The 23,577-nt window shown below is 42.8% G+C and overlaps 1 protein-coding gene across 1 annotated transcript in view; it reads right to left on the bottom strand.

Moving 5' to 3' along the window:
* The window catches only part of PCCB (propionyl-CoA carboxylase subunit beta), a 58,921-nt gene that overhangs the window by 23,117 nt on the left and 12,227 nt on the right, over positions 1 to 23,577 (bottom strand). Inside the window, exons 4-10 of the mRNA XM_054982616.1 lie at positions 21,148 to 21,204; positions 20,018 to 20,131; positions 18,653 to 18,763; positions 16,205 to 16,313; positions 15,655 to 15,775; positions 15,052 to 15,133; positions 155 to 278 (exon numbers count right to left, since the gene is read on the bottom strand). Of these exons, the coding sequence (XP_054838591.1) occupies positions 155 to 278; positions 15,052 to 15,133; positions 15,655 to 15,775; positions 16,205 to 16,313; positions 18,653 to 18,763; positions 20,018 to 20,131; positions 21,148 to 21,204 (718 nt within the window). The remainder of the gene's footprint in view (positions 1 to 154; positions 279 to 15,051; positions 15,134 to 15,654; positions 15,776 to 16,204; positions 16,314 to 18,652; positions 18,764 to 20,017; positions 20,132 to 21,147; positions 21,205 to 23,577) is intronic.

Raw genomic sequence — 23,577 nt, 5'->3', positions numbered from 1 at the left:
TTCTTGAAAGTTGAAAAGAAAGAAGAAAAGAAGGGAAAGCAAGAATTAGTGGGAACGTTAAGAGAATATGCTCAGATCCTGCAGTTAAGAACAGAAGCTTTCCAGCCTATTTTCTCTACCATGCAAATTTCTAATAACTGCACCCTGTTCTTACCTGATGCAACTCTGGGCTGATTGCCAACTATTCCAACAGTTCTTCCATTCATTCTTGCAAAGCCAACTATAATGTTTTTTGCATAGAAGGGCATAATCTCAAAAAATTCTCTCTCATCAACAATCTACACAAATGAAATTCAGACATTTTACTGATGAAGTGTATACAACTACAGACAACCGCTTAACTGTAACATGCCAAGTAGATTTAGCATTTAAGATAACTGAAGTAGGATTTTTTTTAAAAAACCTCCTTATCTATATGCTGCTCTCAATAAACATTTTTCTACGTAACAATGGAGTGGAAAAATCATAGAGGCTCACTTCTAATAAAGGTAACTTTTTAATTCCTGACACTTAACATTAATTGTTGTATTTACTTCATAATTTACTAATCCAACTGTGATCTTCAAACACTTCACTTGCTTAAGGAATGTTATGGAGCACAGTGTAGCTCTCAGACCTTAAAATCAGCAACATGTGCACTATTTCTGGTAAACAACTCTCTTCTGTAGCTCCTGGATGAGTTTCAGAGACATTTTCCAACCCAATCACCACAAAGAGATTAACAAATGCTAGCAACCGATTAGCTGATTACTAAAGCCATAAAGAAGCGTAAGAAAAAGTGTCACTATAATAAATGCTCCTACACAAGAAGTAAACCTCTGTGCTTAACCCAGAGCACAGGCTTTCAAATTCTGCCATGGCGAACTTCTCTAGCGTCCTTTTGAGCCTCTCCAAAGTCATCTGACACACAGATAGATCAATGGTAAAGCTGCGGTAGCATAGTGGTTAAGTGGTGGAGTTGCAAATCAGCACTCTGCAGGTTTTACTCCCACTACTGCCATGAGCTCTCAGGTGGCTTTGGGCAAGCCACTCCTCTCAGCCCCAGCTCCCCAGCTGTTTTGAGGGGATGATACCAGCACTAACTTTGTCACTGCTCTGAGTGGGGCATTAATCTGTCCAAAAGAGCAGTATATAAACACATTGTTATTATATTAAAAGGCAGAGAGTTCAGTAAGATTTAAGGCTGTAACAGGGCAATCCTAAATAGAGTTAGGCCCTCTGAAGATGACTGAAGTAAATGTAATTCAAAGAATGTAACTTTGCATAGGATTGCACTCTAAGTGATGCAACATACAAAACAAAAAATGCAAAAAAGTAAGAAGTTGTTAATTGGTCCCCAGCACTATAAGCAGACAGCACAGTGCGCCTTATGGACTAAGTGCAGAAAGCCCCAGAATAAAAATCAATTTACTATTTCACTCTCTGCCTGCCCCTACAGACATTGACGGTTTGCTGCACCAGCCCTCCGTTGCTGTTCAATCATGTATTGTTGAGAAATAGTGAGAGATGAAAGCTGGCTAATCATACTGCACCTGCTGCTGACTGGATAAAAGCTGCCTTTTTAAAAAAGATTTTGTACCTTTCATCTCCTAAACCTTTAAGCTGGAAGGAAAGCTGAAAGAACATTTTATTGAATCAAGTAGGCTGCTATGGATTAAAGATGAAAGACAGAGCTGACTGAGACTTAGCCAAATGAATTTTTTTTCCTTTTCATAAGGTAGAAGGACAACTTACACGAAGCAACAAGCAATGGACTTTAATAAAACAAAGTTGCACTTATCTGTAACTGTTGTTTGTCTACTGTCTTCTGTGTAGTCACACATTGGGACTGTGCAGTCACAGGCTAGCCATGGAGAAAGATTCTCTAGCTCTAAAACTCTGGGGCCGTTCCCTCTCCTCAACATGCATGTGCTGCAGTTTTCCCACCAAAACAAGGCATTGTCAGGCACAATGCCCCCTATCTCTCAGTTCTCCTGAGTCACTGGAGGTCAATTCTGAAAGCTCTCACAGCAGGGCACGAGGGAGGGAATGTGTGCTTGCACAGAAGACACCAGACAAACAACAGTTACAGGTAAGTGTAATCCTGTTTTTGTTGTTGGTCTTCTGTGCAGTCCCACATTGGGAGTACAGCAAGCTACTCATCAATGGAGGACGGTGTGAAAGGCCCAACTGAACAGCAAATGTAGGACAGCCATCCCCACTGCAGCATCTCTTCTCACATTTGTGTCTACAGAGTAATGTCTGATAAAGATGTCTGTCGACAACCAGGTGGCAGCTTGACAGATGTCTTGTAGTAGGGTTCCCCAGAGAAAGGCAGCCGGTGATGCTTGAGCTCTTGTAGAATGAGCCCTAATTACTAGACAAGGTACCTTGGCTTGAACATACATTCTAATAGCTGCCACTATCCATCTAGAAAGAGACTGGCTAGTGGTGGGGAGGCCCTTGTATGGCCCACAATAACAGACAAAGAGAGCATTAGATTTTCTGAAAGACCTTGTTCTCTACAAATAACACAAAGCTCTTTTTACATCCAGCTTATGAAGAGAGTGTTCTGATTCAGAGGTAGAATTAGGAAAAAACATAGGCAAGATGACCCTTTGTTGTAGGTGGAACCTGGAGATTATCTTGGGAAGAAATTCCAAACTGGGGTATAAGAATACTTTTTCTGGAAAAAAATGCATAAAAGGGGGAATCTATGTGGAGAGCAGTTAACTTCCCAACTTTTCTAACAGAAGTGATAGCTAACAGGAGGGCTACCTTCCAGGCGAGTAACAAGAGGGTGCAGCGGGCCAATGTTTCAAATGGAGGCAACATGAGGTGAGCTAGTACATGTGAAAGGCTCCATTGTGCCACTGGACACATTCTAGGGAGAAAGGTGTTAATTATGCTCTTAAGAAATTGTTTCAAAGCATGGTGGGGGAAAAACTGTCTTGCCATCTATCAATTCATGAAATGTAAAGATGGCTGCTAGATGGACCTTAATCAAAGAGACAACAAACCCCTGCTTCAGTAGTGATAACCAATACTCAAAGGTAAGAGTCAGTGGGCATGAGAAAAGAGAGTGTGGAGTGCCCACCACCCAGGTAGCAAAGCAATTCCACTTATGCCCACAGGAGGACTTTGTGGAGGGCTTGGGAGCATTCACTATAATCTGGACTACCTCCTTCCAGAAGGAGGAGGAGATCTGGGGAACAGTAGCCATGCTGTGAACCTGAGGGTGGATATATTGTGGTGGAGGATGTGACTCCTGTGAAGGAAGTCCGGTACATTTGGTAGAAGTATAAAGCATCCCTGGGACATGGCCCACAGGGTCAGGAACCAGTCCTGACATGGCCAGAAAGGTGCATTAAGGATTGTTTGGAAGTGGTAGATTCTGCAGACCCCTGGATATTAGTGGTGTTGGGGGAAAGGCATAGAACAGGCCTTGTTCCTAGGGGATTTGGAAAGCATCTCCCAGGGAGTCAGGGTCCATACTGCCAAAGAACCAAAGTCCTGCCCTTGGTGTTGGAGGAGGTTGCAAAGAGGTCCACATCTGGGGATCCCCACATTTGAAATATGGGAGTTATGTAGTCATTGTTGACCAACTACTCATGATGAAGACGTAACACTCTGCTTGCGGAGTCTGCTTTGTTGTTTGTTGTGCCTGATATATGTATTGCCTGTAGGAAGACGTTGGTCCTTATACAGTCATCTTGCCCCCCCCCCACCCATAATCTGACCAGAATGGCTGTTTCGTCCGTCTCTCCTCACAGTGTGCACTATTTATTATTGGCAGGGGTGGATGGTATAGACTGCTATCTTGGAAACAGTATTTTATTGTATTTTATTATTGTTATGATTTTATTGTAATTTTAAATGTATTTATACTCGGCTGTAACCCACCCTGAGCCTGCTCACAGGGAGAGTGGGCTAGAAATCAAATTTTATTATTGTTATTGTTGCCCATTGCCATAGTTCTGAAGCCTCGGCATATAGAGTCAGTGAAGCCATTCCCCCTTGCTTGTTCAGGTAGTAAAGTGTGATGGTGTTGTCATGTGTACCTGAACACTTTTGTTGCATAACAAACCTGCAAAAGAAGCAAGGGAGTAACAGATTGCCCTTAACTCCAGAACATTTACATGCATTCTTGCTTCTGAAGGTGACCAAGTATCCTGGGTGGAAAGATCACTGCAGTGCACTCATCGACCTACAAGGGAAGCATTGGTGATGATGGAAATGTCTGGGAGCTGGATCCCAAAGGACACATGCTTTAGGATGTTCTCACTGTGTGCCCACCAATGAAGGGATTTGACTCTATATCTTGGGATGGAAAATCTAATCTGTTGAGAATCCCTGGCCAGATCATAGTGCCATTTTTGTAAAGGTCTTATATAGAGACGAGCAAAAAGAACAACACTGGTGGTGAGTCCCAGCAATCTCTGTATGTACAAGGCTGACGGAAGCAGTTAGACTGGAAACGGAGAGCGAGGGATTGGAGTGATCCTCCCTATCGTAGCATCAAACCTAGTGCCTATAAACTACATAAACTGAATAGATTGGGTAGGTATAAGGGAAGATTTTTTATTATTGATTATTATTGATGAGGCTCAAATACGACATAGTGTGTATGGTAATGTTAATGTGCTCTAAAAGCAGCTCCTTTGAGCGGCAACAAGGAGCCAATCATCCAGGTAGGGGTAGATAGAACACCCCTTCAACTTAAGAAAGCAACTACAACAGCCATACACTTGGTAAAGACCAGGACTTTTTTTCTGGGAAAAGAGGTGGTGGAACTCTCTATTATCACACGTGCGTACAAGAAGCACACGAGCTCCCAGAAATGCGTGATGACGTCATTCCTGGAAGTGATGCCACTCCCAGAAGGGATGCCACTTCCCAGAACCCAGCACAATGCATTACGACAAGATAAATGTTAGTAAGCTTGGAAAATTACGCTATTATGAGAAAGGGTTTTTTTTTTCTTTCTGTATCCTCTACAAAAAGTGAAATTTTCTATTCCCTTTCCCAAACATTTCATTTCTTTGAAATCATATTTTAAAATATGCAAGAAGAAGGGGGCCTCTAAAAATCCAAAACCCATCTCACAAATCTAAATTCTAACAGATTCCTTCTGCCAGCATAGAAAAAAAATTCTAAAACTCTTTCTCAAAATTCCACAGAGTCTGAAATTCCTAATCTAATGAATATTGAATTTTCAAATTTTCAGGGAGGGTTTTGCTTTACTGGAGGAATTCAAAATTAGGTACTCAACGTTAGCCGCATTACAGTTATACTTAGTTTAAAATGGCTTTTTGTTGTTGTTGCCTGCCAACAGCTAAGCTGTTGTGACATTGTGAAATGCTCATAAATATTCCAATGTCCCACACAAACAATATTTATAAAAACTTCCTTAACATCCATATGTCCACTGCAATTTCAGTGATGTTAATCAGCTGAGGGTGGGGAGAACCATTTGAGTTACAGCTATTAAGACATAAGAACACCTATATGCTATTGAATATATTAATGAAAGCCTTCTGTGACTTGGACACAGCTATCCATTCCTAGCATAAAACGAGAATAACCATAACTGATATTTTAACTAATACAAATAACCATAACTGATATATTTAACTAACAGAGAACCAATCTGCTTTCAAAAGCTGTAGGAACCATAACAATGTCAACTTCAGTCAACAAAAGAATGAAAGCAACACACACACACACACCCTCACCCACCCCCATGAAGAGAAAGCAGAATTAACTCAAAGCAGCACACATACACACAGAGAACCCCACCCACCCACTCCTCCAATGAAAATAAAACAGAATGAACTCAAAGCAGCACACACATACACAGAAACCCCTGAATGAAATGGAAAGCAGAATGAACTCAAAGCAGCTAAACCTCCTCTGCAAAGCCGACCCCAGCAGTTATGCTTGCACTCTCTCTGTCTCTCTCACTAATGAAAAAAGCAGAATGAACTCAAAGCAGCTTACCCTCCTCTGCAGAGTTCTGCTGGGCCCCAGCTTGCTCTCTCACTCTCTCCCCCAGAGGAATGAGAAAAAAGCAGAATAAACTCAAAGCAGCTAAGCATCCTCTGCAGAGCCTGCAGGGCCGAAGAAGGAAGGAATCACATGGGCAGATTCTAGAGCTTCCAGAACAGTGTTCTCGAGCGTTCCCCCTCAAAAAATGCCCTGATAAAGACCCATGGCGCTGAGGCTAACACAAAGGGGACAGCAGTATACTGGAAGGCTTCATTTTCATATAAGAACTTGAGGTATCTTCTGCACCCAAAGTGTATGGCAATATGAAAATCTTTTCAAATTATTTCAGCAAACCAGTTACCTGCTTCTAAATACTGCATCACACTGGATAGGGTTAACATTTGAAAATTCTCAACTTGTTCAAATTACAGAGATCATGGATCCTACCATCCTTCTTGGCCACAAGAAAATATCTTGGGTAAAATCCTAGGAGAGACTTCTCCTGGGATACCCTCTAGATAGCTCCCTTGGAAAGCAACTCGGTAATGGCAAGATAGAGGTCCTGAAAGGGACATGAAGGAACGTTCTTTGGTAGGATCAAAGGAGGCAACTCTGAGAAATGTAAACAATAACCCTAAGAATTTCCAGCACCCGGGAGTCACTAGTAATCATGCCCCAATTAGACTGGAAAGGAGCTGATCTGTCCATAAAAGAACTGGGATATACTGGCTGAGGAACAGCCAGTCAGAAGAATGATTTCTGTCCTGAGAGGATTTTGGAGACTGAAGTTGACATTGTTTGGGCCTTGTCTTGGTAGACTGTTTCCCTCTCGTTCAATGGTTAAGAAGAGTAGCTCCTCTGGGACTGGTATGGTCGGTACAGGTACCTTGCAAAGCATTGGTGGTAAGGTTGACGGCTCAGGTATCGATACTAGGGTGGTTGCTGTTGCTGCTGTGGAGAAGCAATGACTCCAGGAGAGCAGGCAGTCTGATGATTCTTCTTCACTTGAAGGAGAGAGTCATCAGTCTTTTCAGAAAAGCGGTAAGTACACTCAAATGGGAAATCCTTGATCTTGTTGCACTTATCCTCTTGGTAAAGCAGTAGTACGTAGTCAAGAATGACAATATAAGACAATGGCAGAGGCCATGGTCCTGGCAGAACAATCAGCTGCATGTTTACCCCACAGATATGAGTTGCTTGGTCAATCTTGTGGCCTCACCTTGCAAAACTCTCACAAGGGCAGATCCTGGATGTAGATGGATAAACGTTCCTATAGGAAATAGGTTGTAGGAGCCCATTATAGCTTGAAAATTAGCTATTCGAAAATCAAAGGCTGCAGAGAAATAAACCTTCCTACCTAATGCATCAAGTTTGCGCCCCTCTGTCCACAGAAGAAGAATGAGAGCCATAATGGTTCTCTGATTGAACCTCTTCTGCAACCAGTTGTGAAGGGCATGGCCGGATGAAAAGGAAGGCACAGTCCTGTTGTTTCAACTTGTAATAATTCTGTCTTGCAAGAATTGGCAGGTATGGACATCAGCTTCTCCCAGATGCCATGGGTGATATCCAGAAGTTACTCCACTGTGGGGAAGGCCATGGATGCTGGTGAATCTGTGTAGAGAGCCTGGACAACCGGTTTAGGTGTTGCAGCAGAGACATCCCATTCCAGGGCTCTTGCCATCCTTAACATTTGCTCAGAGAAAATGCAGAAATCATCACTGGGGGACAACAAAGCCACCTCTCTGACCACCTCCTCAGGAGAGGAGTCCAATACCAACTCAGATGTAATGTCTGAATGGGAGGCCGCTTCTTCATCCTCCTCAGAATCCAACCAAGTTAGGGATCAAGTCCAGAATCAATGAGATGGAACTGATGGGTCAGTTGGAACGATGGGGCCGGAATCAAGGGACTTGGTGATGAGGCAAGAAGAGGTGCAGTTTGTGGCTAAGTCAGAAATTCTTGCCAATTTGGTAACTGCATTGGATAGGCTGAACCCAGGGGTCAGGGCATGAAATAAAGGAGGAGGAGCACTCAGTAGAATCAAAGTAGGGTTCCACATCTGAAGCAAAGGTTGAATAGGCTGTTGTTGTACAGCTTCTGGCACTGGCAGCTGAACAGATGTACCATCTACCAGAGCTGAAGAGACAGTCGGAATGGAATGTTAACGGAACCGACTGAGTTGGATCCGCAGTAAACATAGAGTGTAACTCCTCTGATGGACTCATCTCCTCTTTTTCCTGATGTAAGGTTGGAGTGGGTGGAGATGAGGGCATAGAGGGAACAGTGATCTCCTTGACAATAAGTGATGGAGCAGAAGGCAAAGAATGATGGTGCCTACGGTGCAAAGAAGTAGAAGCAGGTTTCTTGGGATGTTTGGTTTTTGTCTTTGACTTCTTCATAAGTGGTTCCAATGTAGAGCACTTGGAACGGGATGGTTCCAGCAATCGGTGCTTAGGGGTTTCCACCTTGCCCTTCAGTTACTGAACACCTTGTGCTTTGGTCAGTGCTCTAAATGGGCAGTATTCTGCAGGTAGTGGGGTTGGAACCAGTGAGCGCCTCCTGGTCAGATCTGGTGCGCGAGCCTTTGGAACCAAAAAGGGTAGTTTGAATCAGGGGTTGGGTTCATGCTCAGCAGACAGCTTTGCTGCTAGCCTGTTAGAACTCAACAAAACCATTTCCCATATCACTGCTTTGAAGCAGGAGGCCCGATCACTCCTGACCTTTGGGGTAAATCTTTGACAGTGTCAACAAGTGGAGACATTATGAATTTCCCCCACGCAGAAAAGACAGAATTCATGTTCAGCTGAATGAGGCATCTTGATGTCACATTTTGAACACTTCTTAAATAGTGCCTTGGGAGACATGCTTGTCTCTATAAATATTTTTCCTTTATTTTACTGCAGGTGAAGAACCTATCTGAAGGTGAAAGATCCAAGAAGTAGACTGAGGAAGAAAGCGAGAGAAGAACCTTTCTCAATGGCAGTGAAAAAGGAAAAACAGTGTTGCACTCACCTGTAACTGTTGTTCGTTGAGTATCTTCTGTGCAGACACACATTGGGACTGCGCACGCACAGGCCTGCTGTGGAGAGATTTTTCTAGCTTTAAAATCTGTTGGGGGGCACTCACCCCTACTGCGCACGCACAGTAGCGTTCCCGCCAAAATGTGGTCGCTAGGGCAGGCACCCCCAGAATCCCTGTTCTCCTGAGCTTCCGGAGAAGCAATATAGTTAAACAACACTCACAGCGAGGCAGGAGGGAGGGAATGTATGTCTGCACAGAAGATACTCAACGAACAACAGTTACAGGTGAGTGCAACACTGTTTTTCGTCATCGTCCTTCTGTGCAACCCCACATTGGGAGTATAGCAAGCAACTCACCAATGGTGGGGGGTGTGAGTGATTAATCGAAGAGCGATTGGAGTACAGCTCTCCCCACAGCTGAATCACGCCGTACATTTGTGTCCACAGAATAATGTCTGATTAACGTATCGGGAGAGGATCAGGTTGCGCCTTGGCAGACATCCTGCAACGGAACATCTCAAAGGAAAGCAGCAGATGCAGCTTGAGCACAAGTTGAGTGAGCCTTGATCGGAAAAGGACATGACTTTCCAGCCTTCTGATAACACAGTCTAATGGTAGACACAATCCAACAAGACAGAGTCTGAGAAGAGGCAGAAAGACCTTTGAGAGTGCCGGAATAACAGACAAACAAGGACTTCGATTTACGAAAGTGTTTTGTTTTGTCCAGCTAATACAATAAAGAACGTTTAAGGTCTAAAGTGTGTAGTTATTTTTCTGCACTGTTAGATGGATTAGAAAAAAACACAAGTAATACCACTTTTTGTTGTACATGAAACTTAGACACCACCTTAGATAGGAATTCAATAGTGGTGTGTAACATAACTTTCCCGGGAAAAAACTGTAAGAAGGGTGGATCAACACAGAAAGCGGAGATTTCTCCCACACGCCTAGGCTAAGTAATGGCCACGAGAAAAATCACCTTCATGGACAGAAAAGGGAGGAGGCATGTGGCCAGAAGGGCTCAAAGGGAGGTGTAACGAAATGGTTACCAGGGGTGAAATGAGTGCCAGTTGCTGTTAATCTGTCTTTAAAGAAAGGGGAGGAAATGTTCCCCCTGAGGTTTGATGGGCTGTGGGGCTAGGGAGAGGCCTGCAGGAGTCTTGGTGCGGGACGCCCTTCTTCCTGGACTACAACTCCCAGCTGCCCTGGGCCAAGAAAGTGTGGGAAAAATAAGGGGTGGAGCCGGAATTGAGAGACTCAGCCGATCCTGAGGGGGAAAAGTCAGTTAGTCACCTTCTTGGTTGAAGGAGGAGAGGCTCCTGCTGCTGGGGGAAACCCAGGTGCCTAGGCCCTAAGTGTGGAGGGCCTGGGAGGCAGCAGAAAGGAAGTAAAGGGTGAACCTTCCCTAAGACCACCCCCCCCCTTAAGGTAGAGGAGGGAACAGTGTGGTAGGGAAAGCAGACAGCGGTTCTCTTCAGTTTGATTTTCTGCCCTATGAGTTCTGAACAGGGGGGTCTACCCCTATGTGTTGTGCCTTTACCTGCTTTGTATATAGTGCTCTGTATATAGTTATTAAATTATACCTTTTTGGAATATAAAGGACCTTGTGGTGCTCTGACTACGTAAGCTCCCCCACTTGGCATGCTACAGGAAGGGAGGGAGCCCAGGAGAACTGATCAGGCCAGACCTTGGTGGGTTGCCAATTCTCCAGGGCCCACCCAAAGATTGGGGAATTCACTTCCCAGTAGGGAAATTCAGCCAGAGGGGTCTCACTGCCCCTCAGTCAGGCGGTGTACAATTCAGTGAGTGGTGGCAGTGACGAAGAGTGTGAGCCACGCCCACCAGGGACGGTGGGAGGCGGATAGCAGGGCTAGCAGGCCATTGACAGCGGCTCAGTTGCCTGGACTGAGAGCCAGCGCCCGTGCCGCCACAGGAGGCATCATCAACTGAGCAAGCACCAAGGGTAGGCTCCACTGTGGAACCGGGGGCACCTTGGGAGGAAAGGTTTTAAAAAGACCTTTTAAGAATTGCTTGGAGACATGATGGGCAAATATAGTTTTACCGTCCACTTTATCGTGGAAGGCCGAAATGGTAGCCAAATGAACCTTGATACTACTGACAGACAGACCCTCTGTATGGAGGTCGAATAAGTATAGAAGGACATATGACAGAGGGCAGACAAAAGGTGAGACCTGGCTGGGTAGCAGCCAACGTGAGCCACAGTGCCCCCCCCCCAAACCACTGAGGACGCATCAGTAGAGAGGGAGATATCTGCAGGAAAAATGCCAAATTCTACCCCCTGCAACAAATTCAGAGATCAGTCCACCATTGCAGAGATGCAAGTAGGGCTCTGGGTATGGACAATCTTGTTGACTGGTGGACCGTGGGTCATACTTACGGACAAACCAATTCTGTAAAGGCCGCATTCTTAAGCGGGCAAAGAAAACGACAGCCGTAGTAGAGGCCATAAGACCCAAGAACGTTTGAATCATGAGGAGTTTGAAAACGATTAGTAATGAAAAACTTGGCCAGGCCCTGTAAGCGCCTCAGCCTCCCAAAAGGCAAGAAGGCTCTACCTTGCAAAGAGTCAAACAGGGTCCCAATAAACGTGATTCTCCTACAAGGGGATAGAATCAATTTTTCCCAATTTACAAACAACCCCAATCGAGATAGGATAGCAAGAATGAACTGCACATGCTCACAGAGGGTGTTTGAAGTAGGGCCTACCAATAACCAATAATCTAGATATGGGTATATAGTGCAACCCTTCACTCGTAGGAACGCCACCACAACCACCATGCATTTTGTGAACACCCAGGAAGCGGACACCAGGCCAAAAGGCAGAACCTTATACTTGTATGCCTGCCTGTTGCACATGAAACAGAGGTACTTTCTATACTCAGGGTGGATCGAGATATGGAAGTATGCGTCTTTCAAATCGATAATAACGAACCAAATATTAGGTTCAAGAAGCTGTATGACCTTGGCCAAGGTAAGCATTCAGAACTTTTGAACTTTTACAAACTTATTAAGACCTCTAAGGTCAAGGATGGGTCTAGACCCACCGTCCTTCTTGTCTACCAGAAAATACCTGTAATAAAAACCATAGGGTGATACATTTAAATCAACCTGGCGAATAGCACCTTTTTTCAACAGCTCAAACACATTTACTTGAAGATCAGTAGAACAATCATGTGAAAAACAAGGAGACAAAGAAACAGGAGGCCTCTCATCAAACAGTAACTTGTAACCCACAGAAACAACAGACAACACCCAGGAGTCACTAGTAATGCTCTCCCAAGAGGCAGAAAACGGATACAATCTGTCCAGGAACGGGGCTGAAAATGAATCCCCTGACTGGTCCCCTAACTGTTCTAGTCAGAAGAGGGACTTTTGTCCATTAGTGGATGACTTGGGTGAGGGTGGTTGACCTTGCTCCCCCCTAGGTCTGGTGGATCTCTTCGAGGACTGGCGCTGAGAAGTGGAGTAAGAACAGTGACCATAAGATGGCTTGTAGGAATACCTTCCATTTCAAGGTTGACAGGAGTGCTGGTAAGCTTGATAGTAGGGTTGGGTTCACTGGAACCTTCCACAAGACTGGAAGGACTGTTACAGGGCAATGACGCCAAAAGATTTGGCTGTCTGATGATTCTTCTTCATTGCAGAGAGCGATTCATCTGTCTTCTCTGAGAAGAGGAAGGGACCTTCAAATGGAAAGTCCTCAATCTTGGATTTCTTGTCATTAGGAAGAGCAGTACAGCGAAGCCAAGCGTGGTGTCAGAGGACCACAGAAGAAGCTATAGATCAAGACGAACCATCTGCCACATCTTTTCTCGCTGTCATCTGCTATTTAGCTAGCTTCATAGCTTCAGCTTGCAAGGCACGTAAGACAGGTTGACGTCTGTCAGGGAGGTCACGAATGTAAGAATTCCACTGTTGCCAAAGAAAGATTATAGGAACCCATGATCACTTGAAAATGGGCAATGGGAAACGTTAGGGATGCGGACGAGTACAGCTTCCGTCACAACGTATCCAGTTTCCTGCCCTCTTGGTCCGCAGGGGTGGAAAGAGAGCCCTGGCGGTATTTTGCTTGCACTTCTTCAGCAACAAGTGAAGATGGTTTTGGGTGAGTGAATAGGAACAGGCAATCTTGCTGCTTGAGCTTATAACATTTCTCCACTTTATGAGAAGTGGCTGGAGTTGAGGAGGGCGACTGCCAAAGGGTATGAGCCATCTCAATAAGGTCCTCAACCAGTGGGAAACCTACAGTAGCTAGAAAGCAGGAATATAAAGGCTGCATCAACTTGCTTTTTGGCTTAGAGGTGGAAATAGAAATATCTAACTCAAGCGCAGTGGCCATGCGAACCATCTGCTCTGAAAATAATCTGTAATCGTCATGGGGCGACGAGGAACCAGAGTCTCCCAGAGTTTCCTCCTGTGAAGGATCAGATGCGAGATCCGATGGTGCATCAGAATGTGAGGCCAGATCGTCATCCTCCTTGGAACCAGAAAACTCCAGAGAAGAGTGTCAAGTGCATTGGCATGGAATAGGGACTGGAACCAAAGATGCAAGAGCTGGTGCCGAAGCCCTGGGTGGCAGAAGAAACATGGGATCCATTGAGGTGGATGGAACCGCAAAGTTTGTACTGGCGGCCGGAACGAACTGCTGGGTAGTTGTAGACTGACGAGCAAAGGTAGCGAAAGACTGGAACTAAGCGATAAAATCCTGCCAGGTGGTTAAATGTCCAAGGCCCAGAACAGTTTGCCAAGGTGGGAGGGATGGCGGAATCCCCACAGACATCTGCTGCTGCCAAGGAAGCATTTGATGTGGAAACTGTGCCGATGTGGAATGCTGGTTGCGATCCGAGAGCAGCAGCTGGAATGGTTCCGAAGCCATAAGGGGGTTGAACTGCAAGACCAGATCCGACGACATTGGAGGGAATTCCATCTTCCCCACCTGTGGTGGCGGTGTGTGCGGTGGAGAAGGAGTATGCAAAAAATCAGCAACCTCTTCTTCTGGGATGAAAGAAGGAGGAGACTTAGATTTCTCCCAGCACAAGGCTGAAGTAGAGCACTTCTTGTGCTTCGTCTTATCTTTAGCCTTACGAGGCGGAGGTTCGGAGGAGGCACATGCAGGTTCCGACTGCGATGCAGGAACAGGAACCGGTTCCGCGGAATGGGTGACAGGCAATACTTTAGGTTCCAAGGGTCGCTGTTTCTTCAGCTCTGACGGATGATGAGGATCCATGGGGCATTTTGATGGAGCCGAGGCCCCCAGCTCAGAACGGGGAGACTGCCCTTTCGCGGCGGATCTGCGGGACGCCGGGGTATCAGGGCTCAACAGGGACTGTTCCCATAAGGCAGCTTTTACCCCCTCTCGCCTTCACGGTAAAAAACTAGCAGATTTTACAGGCCGTGACGTTACGGCCTTCGCCAAGACAAAGTAAACACAAATCGTGTTTATCAGTGTGAGTCATCCGAGTCTCATACTTCTGGCATTTTTTAAACACTAAAGAGTGAGACATGATGTCGAAGAGGAAGATTGAAGATAACCTGAAGTAAGTTGAAGACAACGCTAGAAGTTCTCTTGATGGTGGGGAAAGAACTGAGGGATTCTGGGGGCATCCGCTCTAGCAACCGCGTTTTGGCGGGAACACTACTGCACGTACACAGTAGGGGCGAGCGCCCCCCCCCAACAGATTTTAAAGCTAGAAAAATCTCTCCGCTGCAGGCCTGCACATGCACAGTCCCAATGTGGGGCTGCACAGAAGGACGACGACAAACTGAATGTTATGGGGGCACTCCATCCAACAACGCGTTGTTTTGGGAGGAAAGCTCCTGCACATGAGCTAGAGAATCTTTTTCCATGGATAGCCTGCAGCTGCGCATTCCCAATGTGGGACTGCACAGAAGACCAATGACAAACCAGCAGTTCAGCAACCTGCATATCAGCAAGATAGTTTATAAATTGCAGCAATACCCCAATACAATAAATATTAATACGCTGTATATAAACTCAAAGTTACATATCCCATCACTAAAAACATCTGTGTGTGGAACTTACTGAATGTACAATATCCACCATGTCATAGGCTTTAGTAGATTCCATCGGGACAATTGTATCCAACTCAGGAACCAATCGGTTGCTTTAAGGAAATGGAATCAAAAGAAAGAAATGTACTTATCATCAGCATTCATATGAGGAAATTATTCCTATAAGATGTAATCTTTTCTTAACCTAGGACAATTTGACTGAAAGCCAGAATCTTAAGTCAGTCTACTGATGAGGTTGAAGGATTATCTTTAGTAGATTGCATTTGCAGACCTTAAAGAACAGCCTTCTTTCCTCCACTACCAGCAAAAGTAATTTAAGAGCCAAGTAGTACTGGTAAGAGGCAAGACTATAAAGAATGAAATACAGACATGTTTGATCCATCAATGAAGTGTCAACACACAGCAGCAGAACTGCACTGGTATAAAATTATGCCAGTTGGTTTTCTCCCCCTCATATTTAAGCAAGCACCTCTCTTGATAGGTTGTTTATCTTCTAGAACAACTAAACAATGGAATAGCCTGTCCAGGAATTTCCTTCCCTAGAAGTATATTCCCTTAAGTATTTAACAGGATATCACTGCAGAAGGAGGACTAGGTGAGTCCTGGAACTTACCAAGCATCATGGCATTCACGGACTGGAGCTGGATCTTTGTTACTAAGAGGTAGAAAATTAAAAAACTCTCTGAGATTGAGCAAAGCATCGATGTCATTCTCAAAGGCACAGTGTGCAACCCCTGCAGAGAACAAAACCAAACCAATCTTTCAAGGACTCCATTGATATTTTGAATATACAGCATGAAATCCATCAATTACAGTATCATATTAATCATATTTATTTATTTATTTATTTATTTATTTATTTATTTATTTATTCTATTCGTTTTGTATTCCACCCTCCCTGCACCAGCAGGCTCAGGGCGGATTGCAATTAATAGACTAATATAAAATACATTATCTTTAAAATCAATAAAACATCTTAAATTTTTTAAAGTATTTTAAAAAGAACACACACAACAAGCAATACAGCAACAGGTTTTGAAAAACATATGGCAGCAGATATTGCTGGATTGCAACATTCTTCATACAATATACACTCCAATCATATTATAATGAGACTGCAAAACAGGAGCAGATAGCAATTAAGCTATTTAGTCATTTCTGACCTGACACGGCTGTATGCGTCTTTGCACCTCCCAGCTGCTCCTGAGTAACATCTTCATTAGTAACTGATTTGACTACATCAGGGCCAGTTATGAATAGGTAAGATGTATCCTGAAAAGAAAAACAAAATTTAAAGCATGGACTACAGGATGCAAGAATCAAGTTCTTCAGTTCTTAAATGTTCAAAAGATAGAAACATGGTTTTTAAAAAGGTTTCTATTTTGTTTTGTTTTTCAAATTAGCTTTATGTATTTAGTTGGAATTCACTCTAATTTAGACTTAACCTTTATTATGCATACAATACATGGAATTCCCAAAGATGCACCTGCTATCCCACTGCTTGAAACAAAACAAAAGGGCATGTCTCAGGTACAACACAGTACTGAAATTTTCTCACATCTGCTATTTCCAAACAAGGTTTTACAGGCCAAAGCCAATTGTCTCAATAAGACACTTACTTTTACAATTGAACATAATCAAAATATTTGAAGCTGAACAGCTAACTACTATAATCTGAAATACCAATAGAGTCAAAACCCTGATTGACATGTTTTTCTTTCACCTTGGAGTTTTAAAGGAACAGAATTTAAGCCACTTCTAGATATTGCAGGGGGGGGGGGGAATTCCTGAAGCAAACACTCTAATAGAATCAACCCTTAGATAGACTTGACTTTAAGGCAAAACAGAACTAAAAGAAAGAAATGCAAAAGACAGAGAACAGATAATACTACAGGAGAATTTAGCTTTTGTACAATAAAAGGATTCCAGAGAAATCATTTAGCTGAGACAAATTAGAAAGCTGATCAATAACAGTAACCTTCTCTTTATGGAATGCTTTGGTTTGCTTATTTTGTCTAAACATTTCCTTCATGGAAAACTCTGGAGAAACAAAGCTACTAATACACCTCAGCTTTCTGGAAACTCCAGATAGAATCAAATGATACAACATTTATTTGGCTGAGATCTCAAAACAAAGTGTTTTCTGGTATTCCTCTAAAAATAATTAAGAACTCTTTAATGGTGAGGGTTACTCTTTAAGTTAGGCTTCAGGATATGCTAGGAAAGAGACTAAATATTCTATCTACATTTTTTCCTTTCAATCTCACAAAAGCATAAAGAAGCATCACCTTCACTAAGGGCAATTTTGTTCATGCCCTTTTTAACTTCTTCTTATTTGCACAGTGCTCTAACACAGGCACACACAGCAAGTAGAAAGTTATGATTATTTTTTATGAATATACTTTCACTGATGATTGATTTAAAACATTGCTATGCTGCCCTTCCACCCATTGCAGGGTCTCCAAGGCAGTAAACATTTCAAACATTGGGAATGTGGCACCTTAGAGACCAACAAGATTTTCAGAGTGTAAACTTTCAAGAGTCAGAGCTCCCTTCTTCAAATTAATAAGAACATTCGATTTATATACCGCCCTTCAGGATGTATACCGCCCTTCAGGATGACTTAACACCCACTCAGAGCAGTTTACAAAGTTATTATCCCCATGACAACAATCACCCTGTGAGGTGGGTGGGGCTGAAAGAGCTCCTAGAAGCTGTGACTGACTCAAGGTCACCCAGCTGGCTTCAAATGGAGGAGTGGGGAATAAAACCCGGCTGTCCAGATTAGAGTCCCATGTTCTTAACCACTACACCAAACTGAAGAAGGGAGCTCTGACTCTCGAAAGCTTATACTCAGAAAATCATGTTGGTCTCTAAGGTGCCACTGGACTCAAATTCTGCTCTTCTATTGCAGACCAACATGGCTACCCACCCAAACTATTTCAAACATTAAAAAGTATTTAAAATACAAATACATATAAAATGTTTAAAACAAATAAAAAATATAAACCCATAAACATGTTAAAAAACAAACAGGAAGGCAGGCTAGTAAGATTTTACTGTTACTGTAGGTACACCAAACAAACAAGTTTTCACCCACTAATGGAAGGTAACAATAGAGGGAGACAGAAGAATCTCCCTGGGGAGGGAATTCCAACATTTCAGGGCCACAACCAACAAGGCCCTTTCTCAGGTTGCCACCTGTCTAGCATCAGATGGTAGGGGTGCCCAAAACACAGCCTCTGAAGATGACCAGAGTGGTTGGGTACATTCATATGTGAATAGGTGTTCCTAAGCCTAAAAGACATTAAATATCTTCACTTTTGCCTCAGTTCAACAACAGATCTGGGACAGAAACAAGTTCTCAAGTGCCAATCACTTTACTGAAGCTAACCACACAAATGTACAAGGCTTGGAAAACATCTCTACAAATAGCACCTAGGAGGTGCAGTAGGTGGCTACTTGTGAATGTGCACATCTCCTGTAACAGGAGAAGACTAAATCCAGCCATTTCTTATTCAACCCATGTCCCGTGCCATCCCACCAGAACATACTCAGGTGATCCCTGCTGCTTTGTGAAACTTAAAAGGCAACAATAACTAAATTCTTACCTTTACCATGAATGTGAAATCTGTTAAAGCGGGAGAATAGACAGCGCCTCCTGCACAAGGACCCATGATAAGAGAAATCTGAGGAACTACCCCAGAACATAAAACATTTCTCTGTAAATAGAAACAAAACATTCCTTTTACTTACTTATTTTTATCTGTTTATTAGTTGATGTGATGTTTGGAAAATTTGTGACGGCCTATGGCTATAGACAATAAACTCTGCAATTGTACTTATTTTTATTCCACTTCCCAACCAAAAATCGCAAAGCAGCTACTGTAATACAATACACCGCATTCCTCTCCTTGTTTTGGGGCTGCACTTTTAAGCAAGGAGAGAGAAGCTGTCATTAATGTTCATTCAGTTACTTAACACTGAGGAGGCTTTGTTCTCCCTGACATGATGGCTGCAACAGCTCCTTCCTTGCCATGAGTAGGTTGAAACAGGACGCTAAATGTGTACTGTAAAATAAAAAAAAACCTCCCCTGCTGCTACTACTAAGACATTTGTTCAGACAGGAATGGGCAAAAGTGATTCTAGCCTCATTAGCATAGGAGGTATGGATGGAGCGCCCTTGGGCAGGGCTGTGGCTTAGTGGTAGAGCATCTGCATTGCGTGCAGAAGGTACCAAGTTCATTCTGAAGCATATCCAGTCAAATCAGCTGTTTGATCATGATTGACTATCAGGATGTGATCTGAACATCCTACAGTCTACTTTTCATATTACACTGATCTTTTCCCACAATGTAGTATCTGAAAGGAAGACGCGCAACCGCAAACATGCAGTAGATGTGTGATAGCAGCAACAGCCATGCACTGTTCCCATCATGCATCCCATGTTAAAATGGTCACCTCAAGATATGCTGGAAACAAACACATGCACCACAAAGTGTGAAGTTGCCACAACCTAACACTGAGAGTTTTCCTAATTAAAAGGCTTTAGCTAATATTAATGTTCCAGTCTTTAGATGCATAGTTGGGAACCTTTTACAAGTGCTGCATCAGCTCACAAATCACACTTGCTATTATAATCACAGAGGCTGGAAAAGGGAAGCTGTGACTAAGATCTGAGAATCCCTACGGTTTGAGAACTCACCAATAGCAAAACTATAACAAACTAATGGGTCTCTTCCCACTTCCAGTTCTCATACTGGGAGGGAGGGGGGAAGAAAGGATGAAATATGCATTCTGTTCCCAAATAAGATCAGCATCTCCTATCCTTGAAGCAGTAGGAAAAGAAATGCTGTATCAGGCAGGCTTTGCCTACCATTGTTTCTTTAAACTCTCTGAAGCAGCTTACCTAGTTTTAATTAAATTACGTATTTGTAGGTTCAAGAACCAGCCAGCTTACCTATGAGACTTCTTACCAAAAAAATATCAGCATAACCAGCCAGTGACTCTACGCCTTCTTGGATACGGGCCCCTCCTGAGTCATTCAGTCCAATCACTGGAGCACCAACCATAACAGCCTGATCCATGATCTGGAGAAACAGAAACTCATGATTACTCAGCAAATTATTGCCATCAGCTCAAAAACATTAGCCCATTGATGGCTTACTCAAATGATTACTCAGACCTAAGGGCAGACCAGGGACTTTGATTTTTAATCAGAGCATATTCAAGTTTAATTCACAGTCTGTTTCCTATTATGGGCTCCACTGATAAACTGTTAGTTCACAACCCCTGTCCCCCCTCACCAACCAACTTAATGCCACTCTAATTTTTTTTTCATAATCTGATTGGTTTGTGCTTCCTGAAGTCTCCATTATCGGTCAATAAAGAAGTGAATAACGTAATAAACAAAGAAACACTAATAGTTAGCAATTCATATTACCAGTAGAAAACATTTTTAACAATTCACCGATAACCCTCTGGAAACTCCAATTAATAGTAGTAAAATAGTATATTAAGTACTTCTTAATAAAACTCAAATATGGATCCTTTTAAAAAGATGTGTTTTAGTTAAACACAACTAAGAACTCATTTATATCACCATTTTACTGTGATGTTGGAGGCTTTTAATGTCCAAAATTTTTATCCATATAGAATAAACAATCCTTTATTATTTATTCTATGAAAATCTTGGCTGCTGGAATAACAAATGGGCATTAAATCATTATGGAGAGGAATGCTTTATTTGGGAAAAGGGAATTCAGTAGCAATGGGATAAAAGTTATGGAACACAAGAGGGATAGTCTGGATGGGCTAAATGGGAAGAAAGTTTTTACCACAGAAGGAGAAAAGATCTCATAAGTTAACAGGGTGGTTTTGAAAAGAGGAGTGTTTAACATGTTTTTAAAATATATCTGCCTCATAATAAAACATGTCCTATAGCCTAAGGAAGACTGAATAGGAGAAGCATTCGGAAGCATTTCCGTGCAGCGTGGATTCATAAACCAGGAAGTAGTTTGAAATTAGATGACAAATGTTCAGTCTTTGTATTTTGTGGGTCCCCTGCACTGACAATTTTGTTGCTATTATCTTCTGCAATGCCTACCTTGCAAATCTTTTGAGCATGAGCGCCAGACAAACTGCCTCCAAACACAGTGAAATCCTAAAGGAAAAAAAAATGTTATGGTAAAATCTAAGATGCCAAAAGATTCATTCTGCTACTTGTTCCTTCCTTGTTCCTCAATACTAGTTTAAACCTGGAAGAAAAAAAACTATGACTTGTTATTCTCTAGTGAAAATGCTTGCCAGACTCTTCACTAATAAGATGAAAAATCACAAAACATCCCTACAGGGGCTCTGCCATCTGTGCATGTGAAAGAAGGGGGGCAGGGCTCAAAATTTATTTATTTAAAATATTTAAACCCCATACCCTCAACTCAGGCTGTCACTGATATAGGTAACAAAAAGAAAGTGGTCATAAAATTACATAAATGTTTAAATTTAAAGCACCAAGCAGCAAACAAAAGAGTAAAAAAATTAAACAGGAAATTCTCAAAGCTTCAACTGCCCATTTCCACACACTCAACCTCTATTAGGGACATTTTTCTCCAGGCCAACTGGCATCCATGCTTGTAATCTAGCACTCATTTCCCCTGTTCTCCCCTTCTGCAGACATCCCCCCTCCCTTTGGCTCCTTCTGTTTTTATCAGCTAAACCCTGGGGTAAAATTTCAGATGGTTACAATGGCAGAGGGACAGTGGCTAAGTCCCATTCCATGAACTGCCCCTTGATTGGGTACTAGCCACGGACCACTCTATAAAGTGCTCTTCCCTCTCCCAAGGATACAAAGAGAGGCACGTGCCTGTTCATACCTCTTGTATCCAGCCCTCCCTCTCACCCAGGTACAAGTTACTTGAGCCTATGCTGAGAATGGGAAGGAACAATTGCCAATCTTTATCATGTAGGGACAGATCTTGACCTAAATTTATATGCAGCAGCCCTGTAGGAGATTATACAGGATACCTCATTCTTTCACATGCCCCGCCCCTCCAGCAGAAGTGATACATAAGTACAAAGAAACTGTTCCATGACAGCAAAATGTAGGACAAGAATAGACAAGAATTCAACAAGGTTCTCCTTTGTGCCCTCACAGCAACAACAAAGGCAAGTAATTTTTAATGACATACCCTTTGTCCACCTAGCTTAGTACAGGGCACTCCAACTAGCAATGGCTCTTAAAGATCTCAGATAGACAAAAGTCTTTCCCAGCATCTGCCACCTGAGGACATTTAACTAGAGAGATGCTAAGGACTGTATCTGGGACTTTCTACATATTAAGGATGCACTCTTCCACTGTCATGCCTTCAACTTGGCTATCCATTAAAGCAAAATCAGGCAGCAGTGTGGAGCTGTATTAGACCAACATTTGGTTAGTAAAACAATATGTTTTATAGGACCAATTAGTATTTCACAATACACAATTTTAGTTACATAGAATTCCCCCTTTAGTTTTAATCTCCAGTTTAAAAATCCAAATGATTCATCTACCTTTATTTAATATACCTAGCCATAAAAGCCATCTATCTAACTTGGACACTAACAGCCTTAAATGTTCATTTTGAAACTCCAGCTGTTCATCTTCATGGCTTCTGTGCAGTCCCACTTTGGGACTGCGCACACATGGGCTAGTCATGGAGAAGATTTCCAGAGCTTTCTAGAAGACTAGGAGAGCCCCTCCTCCCTTTGGCACTTTCCCACCAAAAACAACACATGACCAGGAGAAGGGCTGCTATTCCCTCAGTTCTCTTTTTGCCGCCACAAAGAGAGAGGATCTCCGTTGCTGTTCTCGCTCTGAGGCCGAAATCATCCAATCTCGCCTGATTCACTGTTTTCATTATTCTAGTGTGGATCTGCTATGTTTTTACTCCCTCTAATGGCTTTGGCTGTTTTGGTCAGTTCCTTTATCTGCACTATAGCAGTAGTCTCAGGTTTCTTTCTAAGTAGCAACTGCTGCTCCTTGACTACCATATCTTGCACTTCTAAGTTGATAAGAGTCTCTACTGAGGTTATAGCAAGACTTAGACCCTTCTTGTTGTGCTATTGATTATGTTTGGGACTGAAACACTCTTAACTTTCCTCTTCCTGATTGGATTTCCAAACACATTTAAAGTAGGGGTGTAACCCTTTGTTAAATGTTTGCACCTCTCTTATATGATGATGCATAGATGGTATTTAATGCCAAAAAAATTAGCAAATGCAAACAGTGAAATGTCAAACAAATGTTGGAAATGTAAAAAACATGAAGGCTCTTTTTACCATATGTGGTGGACTTGTGACAAGGCCAAAATATTTTGGTTTAAGATTTATGCGGAGATGCTGTCAATTTTGAAGGGTAAACTGTTGAAGAGCCCTGAAATGTTGTTGCTAGGATTAAACATACAAGAAGTAAATATGGGGGACAGGACACTTATATTATATGACTGTTGCAGCAAGAATATTGTATGCACAATACTGGAAGCAAGAAGACATACCAGAA

Source organism: Eublepharis macularius, chromosome 6 (assembly GCF_028583425.1).
Source record: "Eublepharis macularius isolate TG4126 chromosome 6, MPM_Emac_v1.0, whole genome shotgun sequence".
In the NCBI taxonomy this organism is placed as follows: Eukaryota; Metazoa; Chordata; class Lepidosauria; order Squamata; family Eublepharidae; genus Eublepharis; species Eublepharis macularius.
The sequence above is the reverse complement of the archived record's forward strand: the minus strand, read 5'-3'. Positions and strand labels throughout refer to the sequence as shown.